This window comes from Antennarius striatus, chromosome 9, assembly GCF_040054535.1.
Source record: "Antennarius striatus isolate MH-2024 chromosome 9, ASM4005453v1, whole genome shotgun sequence".
Lineage (NCBI taxonomy): Eukaryota > Metazoa > Chordata > Actinopteri > Lophiiformes > Antennariidae > Antennarius > Antennarius striatus.
Window position 1 is genome coordinate 16990028 of NC_090784.1, and position 14547 is coordinate 17004574.

The 14547-nt window shown below is 41.3% G+C and overlaps 2 protein-coding genes across 5 annotated transcripts in view; both read left to right on the plus strand.

The window, feature by feature from the left end:
- Positions 1-320: 320 nt before the first annotated feature.
- Positions 321-6361, plus strand: casp2 (caspase 2, apoptosis-related cysteine peptidase). Of its 3 annotated transcripts, none has more exons than XM_068323166.1 (12): positions 321-457; positions 1003-1166; positions 2232-2402; positions 2494-2565; positions 3052-3121; positions 3507-3598; positions 3831-4013; positions 4454-4582; positions 4666-4756; positions 4866-5066; positions 6002-6111; positions 6212-6361. In XM_068323166.1, the coding sequence occupies exons 2-12, from the start codon at positions 1017-1019 to the stop codon at positions 6344-6346; spliced, it is 1404 nt and encodes a 467-aa protein (XP_068179267.1). In that variant the 5' UTR covers positions 321-457; positions 1003-1016; the 3' UTR covers positions 6347-6361. The 3 variants fall into 3 exon arrangements, with proteins under 3 accessions (XP_068179267.1, XP_068179268.1, XP_068179269.1); XM_068323167.1 differs by having other exon boundaries at positions 4866-5054; XM_068323168.1 differs by lacking the exon at positions 2494-2565.
- Positions 6362-8813: 2452 nt separating this feature from the next.
- The window catches only part of clcn1b (chloride channel, voltage-sensitive 1b), a 28018-nt gene continuing 22284 nt past the window's right edge, over positions 8814-14547 (plus strand). The window contains exons 1-2 of one of the 2 annotated variants that reach the window (XM_068323164.1): positions 8814-9582; positions 9760-9843. In XM_068323164.1, the coding sequence (XP_068179265.1) occupies positions 9409-9582; positions 9760-9843 (258 nt within the window). In that variant the 5' untranslated portion in view covers positions 8814-9408. Of the gene's footprint in view, positions 9591-9759; positions 9844-14547 lie in introns of both variants that reach the window. The other variant, XM_068323165.1, reaches the window with a different exon arrangement.

Here is a 14547-nt window from a genome sequence, read left to right on the forward strand (position 1 = left end):
CCTATTCATATCTTAAACTTTGTATGACAATTGTAAAATAGCAGAAAGTAGTAAATAAAATTTTCACACCAATCTATCCACTTTTGCATATACAGTACTGTAAAACATTTACTATACAGTAACAGCACATTCAAATTCAAAATGCTCTTGGACCATCAGTCATTGCATTAGTTTCGTTAGTCTGGGCGTTAGTCTGAAAACAGCTAGGTGATTGGTGACGTAAAACGTCAGTAAAGTATTATTTGGCTCCTATTGGCCAACATCCAAAAAATCGATTCGTGAAGCTCCGCCCCATGATAATAGTGTACAGTACTGCAGAATCTACCCCGCGGAAGTTTGTCTAGAGAAAACGCGATGCTTTTGATTTGTGTGGTTGACTGACACACTTCGACATTTTCCCACCTTTTTTTTTTTAACGGTTTGGTATTTTGTTGCAGAAACAAAGAACCTCTAAAAAGTACGTTTGAATTTAATCATTATTTCGCTGACCAAGGTGCAGGAAAAAAGGGCAACCAAAGGGCGCTAGCTAGCTTTTTAGCATCGATATCTTGATTTGTTAGCTGTCAATGTTTAGCTGCAGTGAAGACTAATTTAACTTCAGTCTGTTTCATCGTGACGTTTGTTAAACATCATAATGTGAAGCTAAACATTAGCTTTTTGTCGTCGGAAGCGCAATAGTGAACTAATTTTGTACACGCTGTATTGTTTAGCTAGCATTGATGATGGAATTGCTTTAGTGGATGAAAACTTTATACGGTATTCATTATAAATGATTATTTTGTGATGATATCGTGACTTTTGTAAGTTTTAGCATATAACTATGTAGTAACACGCCCGACAACCATTGCCATAGTAGGGTGTACACGGATATTGGCTCGTTGACTAAATGTGCCATAGTAAGACAGGTGTAATTGTTAACCATCAATCACTTCATGATGTTGTGGTATTTTCGTTGACGTGAGCTTCAAACTCACACACTTGTGTTACCTGTCTTGTTCCCAGGCTATTGAAGCAAAATGTTGGAGTGTGGCATGTTGCAGCGGGACAGTTGGGCTCTTCGGAGGCAGTCTGCTATTCTCTGCAAACAGCTGGTGGTGGATGAGCTGCTCGTTCAGTCGCTTCAGGCAGACGACATCCTAACAGATAACATGGCAGAGAGCATCATGGTACGTAAACACTGGTATATCAATATTGTGTCTTTTAAAGCGGTCATGAAATAGTCTGACTGTTGAGAATAAATACAAGAAACATTATTAAACTCCCATGTTAGGATAGCTGGCAGACCTGTCAGTTGTGTGAAATAAGTTCACACAAGAATAGTTGAAGTCGCCCAGAACAAAGAAGGAGACTGAGAAAGCTGAAGGAAGGTAAGATTGATTCCATCAAGAAAGAGGAAATCAACTCTCAAAGTCCACCAAAATGTTTCAAGAAGTTTTGTGTGACAATTGGGGAAAATGCGATAGATATATTTTGTATTTAGGGGTGGCAGTAGCTCAGTCCATTAAGTCTTACACTGGGTACCGGATGTTGCTTGTTCTAGACACAGGTGGGCCAAAAATATTTGGATTGTGACTTACAGTGGGAAGTGCCAGTTCACCTCCTGAGCACCGCCAAGATGCCCTTGAGCAAGGCACTGTCATGCTCTATGGAAGCTATGGAAGATTTGACACAAAACTGATTTAGCTCATTTTCAGCTTTGTAACAGTTTTATCTCATAATTATTACTGTTTTTGCTTATCTAACAGCAATGAACTTTCACTTATTATTTAAGTTGAATTTCATCTTTATTAGTGAGCTTTCCTGATCAAATCTATTCCAATCTAGTCTCAGAAACAAAAATGGAAATTACCTGTACCACACACACACACACACACACACACACACACACACACACACACACACACACACACACACACACACACACACACACACACACACACACTATTGTGTATTCCAGCCATACGAGAACAAACAGTGTCAGTGAGTCATACTTGAGGCGTGGCACCTGTAGGTACAGGTAGTAGCTGAATAATCTAACAACTGCAGTTCCACGTTTATCTTGCTGATGCCAGGGCTTTGAAACAGTTCATAGAATGAAACAAAAATCAAAAACTTTTGGTATTTTGCCAGGAACAAAAACAAAACCGAAAACTTATTTATATTTTTCACTTATTATTTAAATTGTATTTCATCTTTATTAGTGAGCTTTCCTGATCCAATCTATTCCATAGGCTGAGCCAACATCTCAGAAACGAAGCTGGAAATTGATACAGCTGTTACCAAAGCGCGGGCCCAGAGCTTTTAGCAGCTTCTGTTCAGTTCTTAAAGAAACTGAACAGCAACATTTGTGTGACCTGCTAACACAATCCCAAGAAAAAGATGGCAAAGAGACATATGTAGAGGTAAGTGTACACTTTTACAAACATTCCCACACACGCAAAACACAGCAGCGGTAGACACACCAGATGTTCTTGGTCTGTTTTCTGCTCGCAGACCATTCAACCTGAAGAGGAGACAGAGGGAGAGGTAGGGCAACTAGTCATTCAGGCAACAGGAAATAGAGAGGTAAGATGAGTGACTAGAATCCCAAAACCAGTGTCACTGAAGCCATTTTTCACATTTTAAGGCTATGGTAGAATAAAAGGTGATGTGTCAAGACCTTGTAATCTGTTAGTATGTCATTGTAAGGTGTTTTCATCAATACCAGTCAAAAAGATCTTTAGTTATATAACAGCCTGATCACCTGATTATGTTTTGTCGGAGCTTCGAATAGTTGCTAGTGAGACTCATCAGTCTGACGATTAGTAATAGTCAGAGAGGAAGACCAAAAGAAAAGCGAGACGAGGAATAGTTAAGTAGTAAAACAAGAGAGAACCATAAACCACATCCACCTTTTGTCAAGCTACCAAATAGTTATGATTCACGCTGTCATATTTCCATGACAGACGGTACCTGATACTAATGAAAAACAGAATTGTTTTGTCATATATTTTTTGTGTTTAACAGTTGTTGTATTGTCATTAACACTTTATACACAACCCTGACTTTCAGAGGTTTGGGGACTCCTCATTTCAGCTTCCCACCCAAGAAGGAAATGTTACCAAGAGAGCAAGGATGCATGGTAAGTGACATCGCGGTGTGGTCTGCATTTAGAATGAAATAGATTTCTCTTGATGTCAATATTTTTTGGTTTCCGTAGAGAAGGGGCGTTGTTAGGAGAGTTATTTATCTTTTGTCCAGTTTGGAGCTGTGGGATAATTGAATTACCTTATACAGAAATGCATTTAGAACCTTCAGTAACCACAGTCAGTTTATTGTTTATTATATAATTGTATCAGCAAGATAGACGTGGGACTGCAGCTGTTGAATTATTAAGCTACTGCCTGTACCTACAGGTGCCATGCCTCAAGTATGACTCACTGACACTGTTGTCGACAAAGTTTGTTCTCACATAACTGCTGGATGAAATACACAAAAGTGTGTGTCTGTGTGTGTGTGTCTGGCAGAGGCAATGGAGTATAGCTTGGATGCAGACAGTCCCATCAACACTCCTGTCCTCCCATGCACTCCGGATTTTTACCTCTCCCACTGCCAGCAGGTAATACTTACCTAGTATTATGGTTGTCCAGAATCACACCACATACCTTCATATGAGTCAGTATAGAACACTGAATTTTAAGATGAATAAAATGTAGTGATTATGAATTGTGTTAGTTTGTAAAAGTAAGAAAAGTATCACGTGAGCTATCTTTACCAATAGAAACATCATTTTCAGTATCTTGGTCATGAGATTACTCTAAATCATTAATCTGTTGTTTCCAACTCTCTAGTCCTACAGAATGCGTTCTTCACCTCGTGGTTTTGCTTTAGTGATTAGCAACGTGACCTTTGACCCTTGTGCTGCCCCTGACCTTGGCCCAAGGAAAGGTGGTGAGGTGGATGATGAGGTCCTCAGGAAGGTCTTCACAGAGTTGGACTACGTGGTTACAGTCCACAGAGACCTCAGTGCTCAGGTAACACACAGACACACACATAGATACAGACTCACAGACACATGGGTTCAGTTTGTATTTGTAGGTCTCTGTAATTGAAATCATATGATTTAGTTTAAAAAATCAAGTTGTAAAGGAGAAGGCACAACCTTCTGACCTTGAATCACTCTCAAAGTCATTTGCAGTGCAGCGGGTGTAGAGCAGCGTAGAGAGGGAGCTGTAATGTAATGTGGTTTAGAACACATTTATTTATTTATTGTTGTGTTCCATTTTTCAGTGTTATTAGATGTATTTCATCTATTTTCGATTCAAATAAACACATTTAACATTATAATCATGTTGCCTATCCTACCACGCAATCGCTTGCCTCCTTAAATACGACTTTCAAACAAACATCTTGGTCTCAAGAGCTTCTGTGTTAACTGCAACCTTTTTGATTCCTGATTTCTTTGTATGTGTAGGGTATAAGGAAGTGTATTGAGAACTTTTGTCAGCTGCCAGGCCATCGGACAGTGGATAGCTGTGTGGTGTGTCTGCTCTCCCATGGAGTGGAAGGAGCTATATATGGCACAGATGGACAGCTACTGCAGGTGTGTTTGATTTGTAGTTTTTTGTGAAGATGCCCCTCGGTGATGAAGATGCTTGTTTAACATGTATGTCAATTTCATTTCAGCTTGACTGGGTGTTTGAGGCCTTTGATAATGCACACTGCCCCCTGCTACAGAACAAGCCAAAGATGTTTTTCATACAGGCATGCAGAGGAGGTAACACAGACTGACCCTTATCGTCACTAATATATATTGTAATTAGGAAAGGAAGTTAAACAGAATTTCATTAATCCTTTAGGAAGATTAAAACTGTTTTGTCTTCAAGATGAGATGGACTGTGGAGTGGAGCAAATCGATGGGCCAGTGAGGACCTGCTCACCTAGCTGCGAACAGCGGGATGCTGGGAGGGAAGGAGATGGTGATAACGACTCCAGAAAGAGAGGGGAAGATGGAAGGCCCAGAATTAAACTTCCCCAGCGGTCTGACATGATATGTGGCTTTGCATCTCTCAAAGGTCAGAAAATTTGTAAGTTTGACCATTTTGTTATTCTTTGGTGGACTTGAAATGTTATTTTATTGATGTCCATCCATCCATCTTCAGTCGCTTCGTCATCGAGCCCCATGCTAACGACTGCCACCCAGTCCACACTACACCCCTCCCCTCAGCGGGTGGTGAGTCCACCGGAGGTTGGGCCCACGTCGTCCTTTCGGGCTAAGCCCGGCTAAGCCCCGTATTTTACTGATGTGTAAAATATAAAAAGCTGTTTGTGTGACCATAAATACAGCATGGATCTTTACCCAGTTTAATGTCTGTATATTTTACTAGTAATTTGTACAGCCTGTTTCAAAAAAATATGCAAAAACTGTAGAATAAATGCCAGGTCAGTCGTTGGTGGTGCAACTTGTCAGAAGTTTCTTTTTCAGTCCTTGAAAATGTCGCTTACGTCTAAATGGATCTACAAAACTTGACAAAATTTTTATGATTTTAGGTGTAACAGCCATTGTGTTAATGGCCCCAAAGTCTGATAGCTTGTCTTTAAATGATTATGAGGCAACATGCATTGCTGCCAGGACTATAACTAATTTTCTTTGTTGTATTTTTATCTATTTATTTTTCTTTTATGTGGTGAGCCTCTGTTTTGTTTTAGTAAAGTTTTCCAGTAGACATTTTGAGTTTCAGTTGGAAAATTGGGACGCGTTCAAGGTGTTTGAAATGGACTGTCTTACATCATTGGTGTCATCATGGTCTTGTAGGGATGCTTGTTGGTTCATGGTGTTTATTTTGAGCTAGGCCCACCCCCTTTTTTGCATTTGGGCAACCTTTTTAAGATCCTTATCACAATTTTTCAATTGTGTTCAATCACATATAGTTTCTGTTATCAGCTATTTAAATACTTAACTCTGTATCCTTCATCCTTTTTCTGTAGTAAACCTTAATCAAACCATCTCTTTCTCTTCTAGGCACGGCTGCCATGCGGAACACCAAGAGAGGATCCTGGTTTATCCAGGAACTTAACTCTGCTCTCCGTCTTCATGCCAGGGACACACACCTTGCAGACATCCTAGTGCAGGTGATATGTTCATACATTACATTCACAGTCAAACTCATTCTGTTAAAATCCTGAAGACATTACTGTAATATTCATTTTTTCTCTCTTTCACTCTGTTTAGGTCAATGGTCGTATTAAGGAGCGGGAGGGTTATGCTCCTGGCACCGCCCACCATCGCTGCAAAGAGATGTCGGAGTTCACCAGCTCGTTATGCAAAGACCTGTTCCTTTTCCCCAAGTACCAGCCTCAGTATTGATATTTGCATGTGCACATAGACAGATTAGCACACACAAGTGATGGACTGGTCATCACCTGAATCCATTATGAGGGTCTGCCCTATAAATCACCCAAACCCCATCCCCAAACTGCAAGGAAAAATATCAGGAATAAGGACTGAGACAAAACTGAGAGCCTCACTGCTCTCCAAGGTTCTGGTACTGTTTCCATTTTGTTTGGGACTAATTATTCCAAGCAGTGAGAGGACATGAAGTCTGTCTCAATCTGTTTCACTTTCTTTCACGCACAAGTGATTATTGACTACTTACACACAGCATTTCTTTTGTCACTTGTTTCACCAGTCTAAACTTACTAATGTGAATGACCTGCAGTACTTATAGGTTATGGGGTTGACTCGTGGCTCTCTTAACACACACACAAAAACCATTCCTTGAATCCAAGTCTCTTATTGAAGGGCAACTGTTTATCCCATTCTAATCACTGCCACACACACACATTCCCTGTGGAAACTTGATATCCAAACAGAGGCTACATTCACTATTGTTTAAGTGTAAATATTGTCTTCTCAGACTTAGACATTCACCTACAAGTTCATGCAGAATTTGATAATGAAAGTGAATAAGGAACAAGCTCATGTTAATCAGCATGTATTCTGAAATGGCCAATTTGTTTCTATATTGTTTCTTCCATGTATCTGTGTCGTCCATCAGAAGTTTATCCTTTTTTATCAGAGTTGTATTTTTTGTTCTTTATGTACAGTGACTTTGAGGTTTCACTGTCTTTTGACAATGTATTTTCTACACAGATCTATTTTTGTGGCTTTATTTTGTATCAAATTGTTTTTATAGGCCCATTCTGTATTTGCATGTTATTGTTTGGGATGATTTGTCACCATTTCTTGTTTTTATTACATTGACAGGCAGGGGGCAGCGCAGCAAAGACAAATGCATTTCATTGTCTTTCTATGGTCAATATTACTCATCTTTTCAAACTTATCTCTAATGTTATTTATAGTCAGAAACAAAGAGGATTGAATGATAAAGTTTTTACAGGTTCTCATTTGAGAAGTTTTTATTATCAATTATGTTGACAGGGATAAGAATTTCCAATAGGGCAGCTTCAAAAAAAGATCTTTGTTGCATTTTTTAAAAAATTGTTTTTTAAATCACTAAACCAAGTTTATACAACTTTTGACTTTGATTTTCATGCCGGCATTCATTTTAAATGCCGTTCATCTCTTTGTTTCTGTATGTCTGTGGTGGACTGTCCGTGGGATGTGGTGCTACTTATGGGGTCATACACCCCACGTATGAACTCTGTCCTTTAGGTAAGCTAAGCTCAGCTTAGGTGGGAGTTGCACATTGAGTTTGCACCTCCCTATATTTGTGGTATTGTACTGTATGTGATACAGTACAGATAAAACATGTATTTTTTATGTCTTCCAAAAAACAATATGCAATTTTCTACAGCGTCCTGTGCCATGTGACAATCTGATGACTTTATGGCCGTGGAGCTTTTCCAGTATATTGCGCAGCTTTGGCACACCTTCAGACGGATAAATCAACTCCTCAAGGCTGTTGGGGCATTGATGTTTCTCAGAAAGCCTTTGGCCAGTGTTGTATTGAAAACGATGTATGATGGAACAGTATTGATTGTTGATCGTAGATTAAAGATGCCGGATGCGAAGTGTTCAGGTAGAAGTATGTTTGTCTGGAAGGTGCTCACTCCTTTTCCTTCAGTCTCTGTTAGGCAGAAGTGGAATCTAAAACACTGGAGTTCTGCACCTCTCCTTTGGGGTGAAAAGTTCTGAAGGTTGATATTAACTGCCGAACTCTGTGGTGCAGTGTGTGTGTGTGTGTGTGGGGGGGATTTTATTTCTGTCAACATCAGTGACTGCCAAAGGGTCGATACAATAAACTGGCTATGCTGTTCAAACAAAACACGCTTCTGTTGTTTTCTTACAGTCGCATGTGCAAATGAGCGGATCTCCTTTTGCCGATAATGTTTGCTTTATCCTGCAGTGAGTGTGAGTCCTGCATGAATATTGCTCTTGTGAACGCTCCTCTTTATTTGATCCTGCTTGTTGCTGTGTTTGTGCATGTTGTGCAGAGCCTGACCTCTCCATTCTCAGGTATAGTATAACTGGCTTCCCTCTATTCCGCTGCGCTCAGTTCCCTCCATGCCGCAACTGGGACGAATGTATCTCTCACACTGCCCGCCGCCCAGTGATAATGTTCTTGGTGTATCAGATAGAGGCCCGGACCAGCTGTCCACAGTCATTCTCCCTTGACGCACACACATACACACACCGGCGGTCAGAATAACACATTTCTCGCTGGCCTCTGGTGTAGCGGTGAGATTAGGCTGTTATGCACTGGCGTGTGGACCACAAAGCAGGGGCGGAGTTAAGAGGGATCTGTGTGTGTCTTTGTGGTGGTCATAATGGCTGCCTGTGTCATCAGGATGACAAAAGGAACAAGAGGAGGAGTTTGAGATGTTTAGCTTAACTTGTCTGAGTGGGATGTCTGTCCAGGAATGCAGCTCAGCGGTGGCCTATGAGCTTTTCAGCAATTAATGTTGGGAACACACAGAAATCCTGGATTAAATCTAGATAAATGAAGCTGCTGGAGAGTTTAAAGCATATGTAAATGTTTTTATCCTGCTCCCCAGGGTCCTGAAGGCAGTTTTTAAAATGGGCATCATTTACAGCGATTAGACACGTCCGGGATGGGTGTTTTTTTGGGGGGGAGTTTTGTCCCTGAGAGAGGACGACCATAGCATGTGAGCGTTATGGGGATTGCCTTGCATCATTGGCTGGATAGGTGCAACTTGTCATAGGGGTGTCATGTGCACCTTCCTGCTCACGTTGCAGGGGCAGCCCTATGGGGGTGCCCTTGTAACCCCCACCCCTCTGTCCAAACAAGAACAGTCCATCCAAACACACACAGACACACACCTAATGGCAGGCAGGCAGGGAGTGTGTGCTGCTAAGGGCAACAAGTTGTGTGTGTGCGTGTGTGTTATTAGGTGTCTGCAGTTCTAATAAAGGAAAGTGCTGCGTCCTTCACTGCCTCATCAGGCATGGCTTTGCTTTGCTTTGTCCGCCTGTCTGATTTCCATTTGTGCGTCTGTCAGGTCTGCAGTAGAGCTGGATGGCTCACAGCCTCTGGACCATCTGGAGAACATTTCGGGAGAGAAGTCCTTTGTTTTTGTGGCGTTTCTGTCTATAATGCTTGTGTTTTGGACAATGAGCTGGTAGGAAAGTGAGAAACTTAAGATGTTTGCGTGTGTCTTTAACCTGTTGACAAGTGTGCACATATAAAAGAGTGTGCGTGTGTGTGTGTGTGTGTGTGTGTGTGCGTGCGTGTGCGTGTCTGTGTGTGTGTTTGTGTATGGTGTTGCTCACACCATTGGAAATGCTGGGGTGTCCAGCGTGGTTATTTCTGGATCAGTGACAGCGTGTCAATGGCTGCAGATGCGTCGCAAAGGAAGGCTCTGAGATACCAACAGACCCTGGTAGGTCTTTGCCAACTCCTTTACCTGCTGCTGTCTGCTGTCCCTTCTAACTCTACGCTCTGCTTCATCTCTCCATCCACCCACCTGCCTGTTTGTCACTTACAGCCATCCTTCCTCTTCCTTCATCACCTTCCCTGCTTCACTTCCACACTCTGTCGTTTGATTTCATCTGTTGCTTTATTTTTGTCCACTGATTTTGTGTCTTCACATTACTCCTTGAACAAGATTTTCTGACACTTCGTGTTTAATTTATCATCCATTGACATTAAACTGAGGGGAGGATACAGTCTTCAGTTTGTCCATCCATTTGTTCAGCCGTAATTAATTATTGTTGGGAGCATATCTTACAAACCACTGTTAATAAGTTTGCTAAACCGTATACATGTGTTGACCAAGATAAGCAGTTATTCCTTTTAGTATTTTTAATACTCCACACCTTTTATACCTTTTGTTATTTCCATGGAAACCAGTTTGAAATGTGTTCATTTTGTTAGAGCACATCTATCAAACAACAAAGATTGGCTTCACCAAACTTAACATTTAAGATGTTACACATTTGTGCCTTCTTGAAATTTTTTTTTCCATTTTATGCACATCTTTTTGTGTTGTTCTTTCCAGGGTAACATTTTGTAAATGACTATGAAAGATCACATACCATAAATGCATTTTTATTTTTAAGTTAACCCTGATAAATAGTTGTGTCTTTACTGTACAGCTCCTCAGATGGAAGTCTTGTGAGTTCATTGGTTTCTTTAGTAGACATGAATACTTTTTTATAAGAAACCTGAGCAGACGTGTTTGGGCAGACGTGTTGAGATGAAGTCATGTCACCATATCCTCTCGTTCATCTGTTTAAATGCTGATGCAGAAGGATGGTCATTCCTCCTTGGAGATCTGCCATCCTTTTCTTACTGTTTTCATCCAATCACAGTCACACCTCTTCTGTGGATATAAACGATTCACATCATCAAAGTGTTCAGTAATTGGTTTTAAACACAAAGTCTAAACCCAAAAGATAGGTCACTTTATGCTGAGCTGAATGTAAATTGGAAGAGAGTAATGGATATATGAGAAACTGAGGTGTGTAAATATGAAGGTGACACAAAGTGAGGAGATTCAGTATATATTTCATCTTTTATAAGGTGATAGTGGAGCACCCACAGCGATTCTCTAATTCCCTGCTGTCGTAGAGAAACCTCGGGTTTCCCCATTGGTCAGATATAAATCAGGAATCTTAATTAACCAAACTATTTACAGGCGTAATGTCTCTTTGGAGTCTCACATCTTTCAGGTGTGAATGCTGTGAGGGCATATGTGTGAGAGGAGAAACCAGAGCCTTGAAGGATTTGAGCAGTTTATGTGTAGAGCTGTTAATAGATCATCCTGATACAATTTGTTTATTGTTAAGCAGTAGGATAAGGCAGTGTGTATTTTCAGGTTGATGCTTTCTCTGGCTAAATCTTCACAAATGTTCACTAATGCTATGGAGTACAAAGGATGTCTGTGTTATTAGGGTCCCCGGTAATTGTTTGGCTTTAAACTGGGCAGCACTTGTTATAAAGCGAAACAGATTTATATGCTTAAGTTTATTGAAATACCTTTTTTTTTTTTTAAATCTATTTATTATGCTTTTAAGGATTTAAATATTTAATGTGGTTGTATAAATAATTAAAGCAATGAAGTTATCTATCAATATAGTTTTTGTTTGCTGCTTGTTTTGACTATTTATTTAGATATTGTTCCAAATTGCCCGTAGGAATGAGTGTGTGTGTGTGTGCATGGTTGTCTGTCTTTGTGTGTGGCTCCACGGTGCACTGGCGTCGTGCCCGGAGTGTCCCCAGCCTCACGCCCTATGCCGTCGAGATAGGCTCCGGCTCCCCGTGACCCGCTGCGGCGGATAAAGCGGTGGTAATCTGAAGATGACTGACTGACTGATGTAAGTTAAAATAAAGATGCAGAAAACAATAGGAAAATTCAGACAGAATGATTTATTACGTAATTACCATTTACTTCCTAGTTTTTGGTTAGTTCCCTTGAATACTCAATTTAGTTTTGCAGCAATAAAAATACAACACAGGAAGCTTTGTTGCATGAAAATCCCCATTTACAACCAAGTTATTGCTAATTAATGACTCATTATTGAAGTTCTGTGTTTATAGCCTGTAGAGAAGTTTTTCTAATTTTAAGATGAGCTGTTGTGCACGGACCAAAAGTAATTGTAATTCATTAAATATACATTTGCCAGTGAACGCTGTCTTTAATTACCATTTATACATTTTTTACAAACTATTATTTGGTGCAAAGATGCTTCAAAATGTCAGAATTTTAAACAGTGGTTAATTAGCTTTCTGCTTGAGAATTCAACATGTTCTTCTGCTGCCGTTAGTGCCTTACGATGCTCATTTCAGGGAAAATAGTGTCTGAAAGCCTCTGTTTTAGCCCTCTTGATTCCTCTTGACCTGCAAAACACCACATTATTGCTTACTGGGTTTGTAAAGTTGAGTTCATTACTTCCAAGTTAAAGAGCTGTTGTTGACCCTTGACCTTAACAAAGAGGAAGCACCCTCTTTGGGCTTGTGCAACAGGAACAGATGCACTGTAGCAAGGTGACAAGAACAGATAACTGTGTGTGTTTATGCACTGATACAATTCTCAATTTATTTGAGGGTTGAGGGTGAAAAGGAGGTTGTGTGAGGAGACAAGCCTTGATCTGAGAAAATGTCAACAGCAGTGAAATAGATCTCATAAGTCTCAGATGTGACAGGCTCCTAAAAGGGATAACGCTCACCTCCCAAATGCCTCAGACTGGAATGGCTGGGTTGTAGATGATTAAGCCATTAAATTTCATATGATATTGCAGTCTCTTGGTGTGCCTTTTTAATTACAGCGGTGGCAATAGTTTAATGATTAAACTATTAGAAGTTACATCGTTAGTGACAAGATGAAACCCCCGTGTTAACATTGTCAGATAGTGTCAATAACCTGTCATTGTTTTTGCGTAAAGGTTAAAGCCCTCCATCTGTCTGTACAACAGGCGTCCTGGGAGAGATGGGCCGAAAGAGAGACAAACAGTGTGAGAGAGGTAGAGGTGCGGAGATGTATGTCAGTGAACATTGGGTCACACTGCTGCTATATTTATCTACGAGTAAGGTTTCACCTCAGGGGTGGGGGTTGAATGGTAAGAAGAGTGAGGGAGAAAGGTGAAAGGCTGCACACACAAGTTTAGTCAGAGGTGAAATGGTAAAAGTGAGAGCAGAGAACAGAAATTCAGGTGTCTGATGTGTGTCTGAAGATTCCAGTCCACACCTTAAAGTGTAATGGTCAGTTTTCTTAAAATATTTCAATCTCAAGGTGTTGCTATTTAACATAAATACTTTATTCTAGGGGTGGCACGGTGGCGCAGTGGGTAGCGCTGTCACCTCACAACACGGCGGACCCGGGTTCGAGTCCCGCTCTGTGCGGAGTTCGCATGCTCTCCCCGTGTCTGCGTGGGTTCTCTCCGGGTTCTCCGGCTTCTTCCCACCTCCAAAAGCATGCGCTTCAGGTTAATTGGCTGGTCCCAAAATTGACCATAGGAGTGAGTGTGTGTGTGAGTGGTTGTTTGTTTCTATGTGGCTCCGTGGTACACTGGCGTCGTGCCCGGAGTGTCCCCCGCCTCACGCCCTGAGACTGCCAGGATAGGCACTGGCTACCCCGCGACCTGCGTTAGCGGATTAAGCGGGTTGGAAAATGACTGACTGAATGACTGACTTTATTCTAGGGGTGGCACGGTGGCGCAGTGGGTAGCGCTGTCACCTCACAATACGGCGGACCCGGGTTCGAGTCCCGCTCTGTGCGGAGTTTGCATGCTCTCCCCGTGTCTGCGTGGGTTCTCTGCGGGTTCTCCGGCTTCCTCCCACCTCCAAAAGCATGCGCTTCAGGTTGATTGGCCGTTCCAAATTGCCCGTAGGAATGAGTGTGTGTGTGTGTGCATGGTTGTATGTCTTTGTGTGTGACTCCGTGGTGCACTGGCGTCGTGCCTGGAGTGTCCCCCGCCTCCCCCTATGCCACCGAGATAGGCTCCGGCTCCCCCGGAATAGAAGGAACCGCTCTACCTACCTCCTCCTCACCTGCATGCCTACAGGCCCCTTGTGTGTGTGTGTGTGTGTGTGTGTGTGTGTGTGTTACGGGCCTGTACTCACTATACTGCATATGCATGTACCCGCTAACCTGTGTGTAGAGTGGATTTCCCTTCAGGGATTAAAACAGTTAATACAATTTTTTTTTTAAAAAGCCCAAAGTTTCGAATCACAATTTGCCTCTGATGGGTTTTCAATCTGAAACACCCTCTACAGTTGGACCCTTGAACAGGTGAAGGTAAACTCCATAAAAACCCTGGACAGGGGAAAAAAAACAACAAACAAGCCAACAAATAAATTAATTAATTGGTTAATAAATCTTGGTGGTCGAATGTTAAACAAGGGGTTCGATGTGCTGAAGGTGTGATAATAGTGCAGGTGTAATGATCACAGCATTATTGTTGGTGTCATAACCCTTATTACATTGTGGAGTTTATGGATTGATCCAGTCATGGATGTGATGATTCACTCATGCAGACAGAATAATACTAATACTAATATTACTACTACTTGTACTACTACTACTACTACTAATAATAATAATAATAGTAATTGGCCAATCAAGATAATGGACTACACATGATGG

Excerpts from the sequence above, each read along its gene's own strand:
- casp2 (XM_068323166.1), top strand. The coding sequence starts at position 1,017 with ATGTTGGAGTGTGGCATGTTGCAGCGGGACAGTTGGGCTCTTCGGAGG. Across the intron at positions 1,167-2,231 it reads ACATGGCAGAGAGCATCATG|GCTGAGCCAACATCTCAGAA; the intron begins GTACGTAAACAC and ends TCTATTCCATAG. Across the intron at positions 6,112-6,211 it reads TTGCAGACATCCTAGTGCAG|GTCAATGGTCGTATTAAGGA; the intron begins GTGATATGTTCA and ends CACTCTGTTTAG.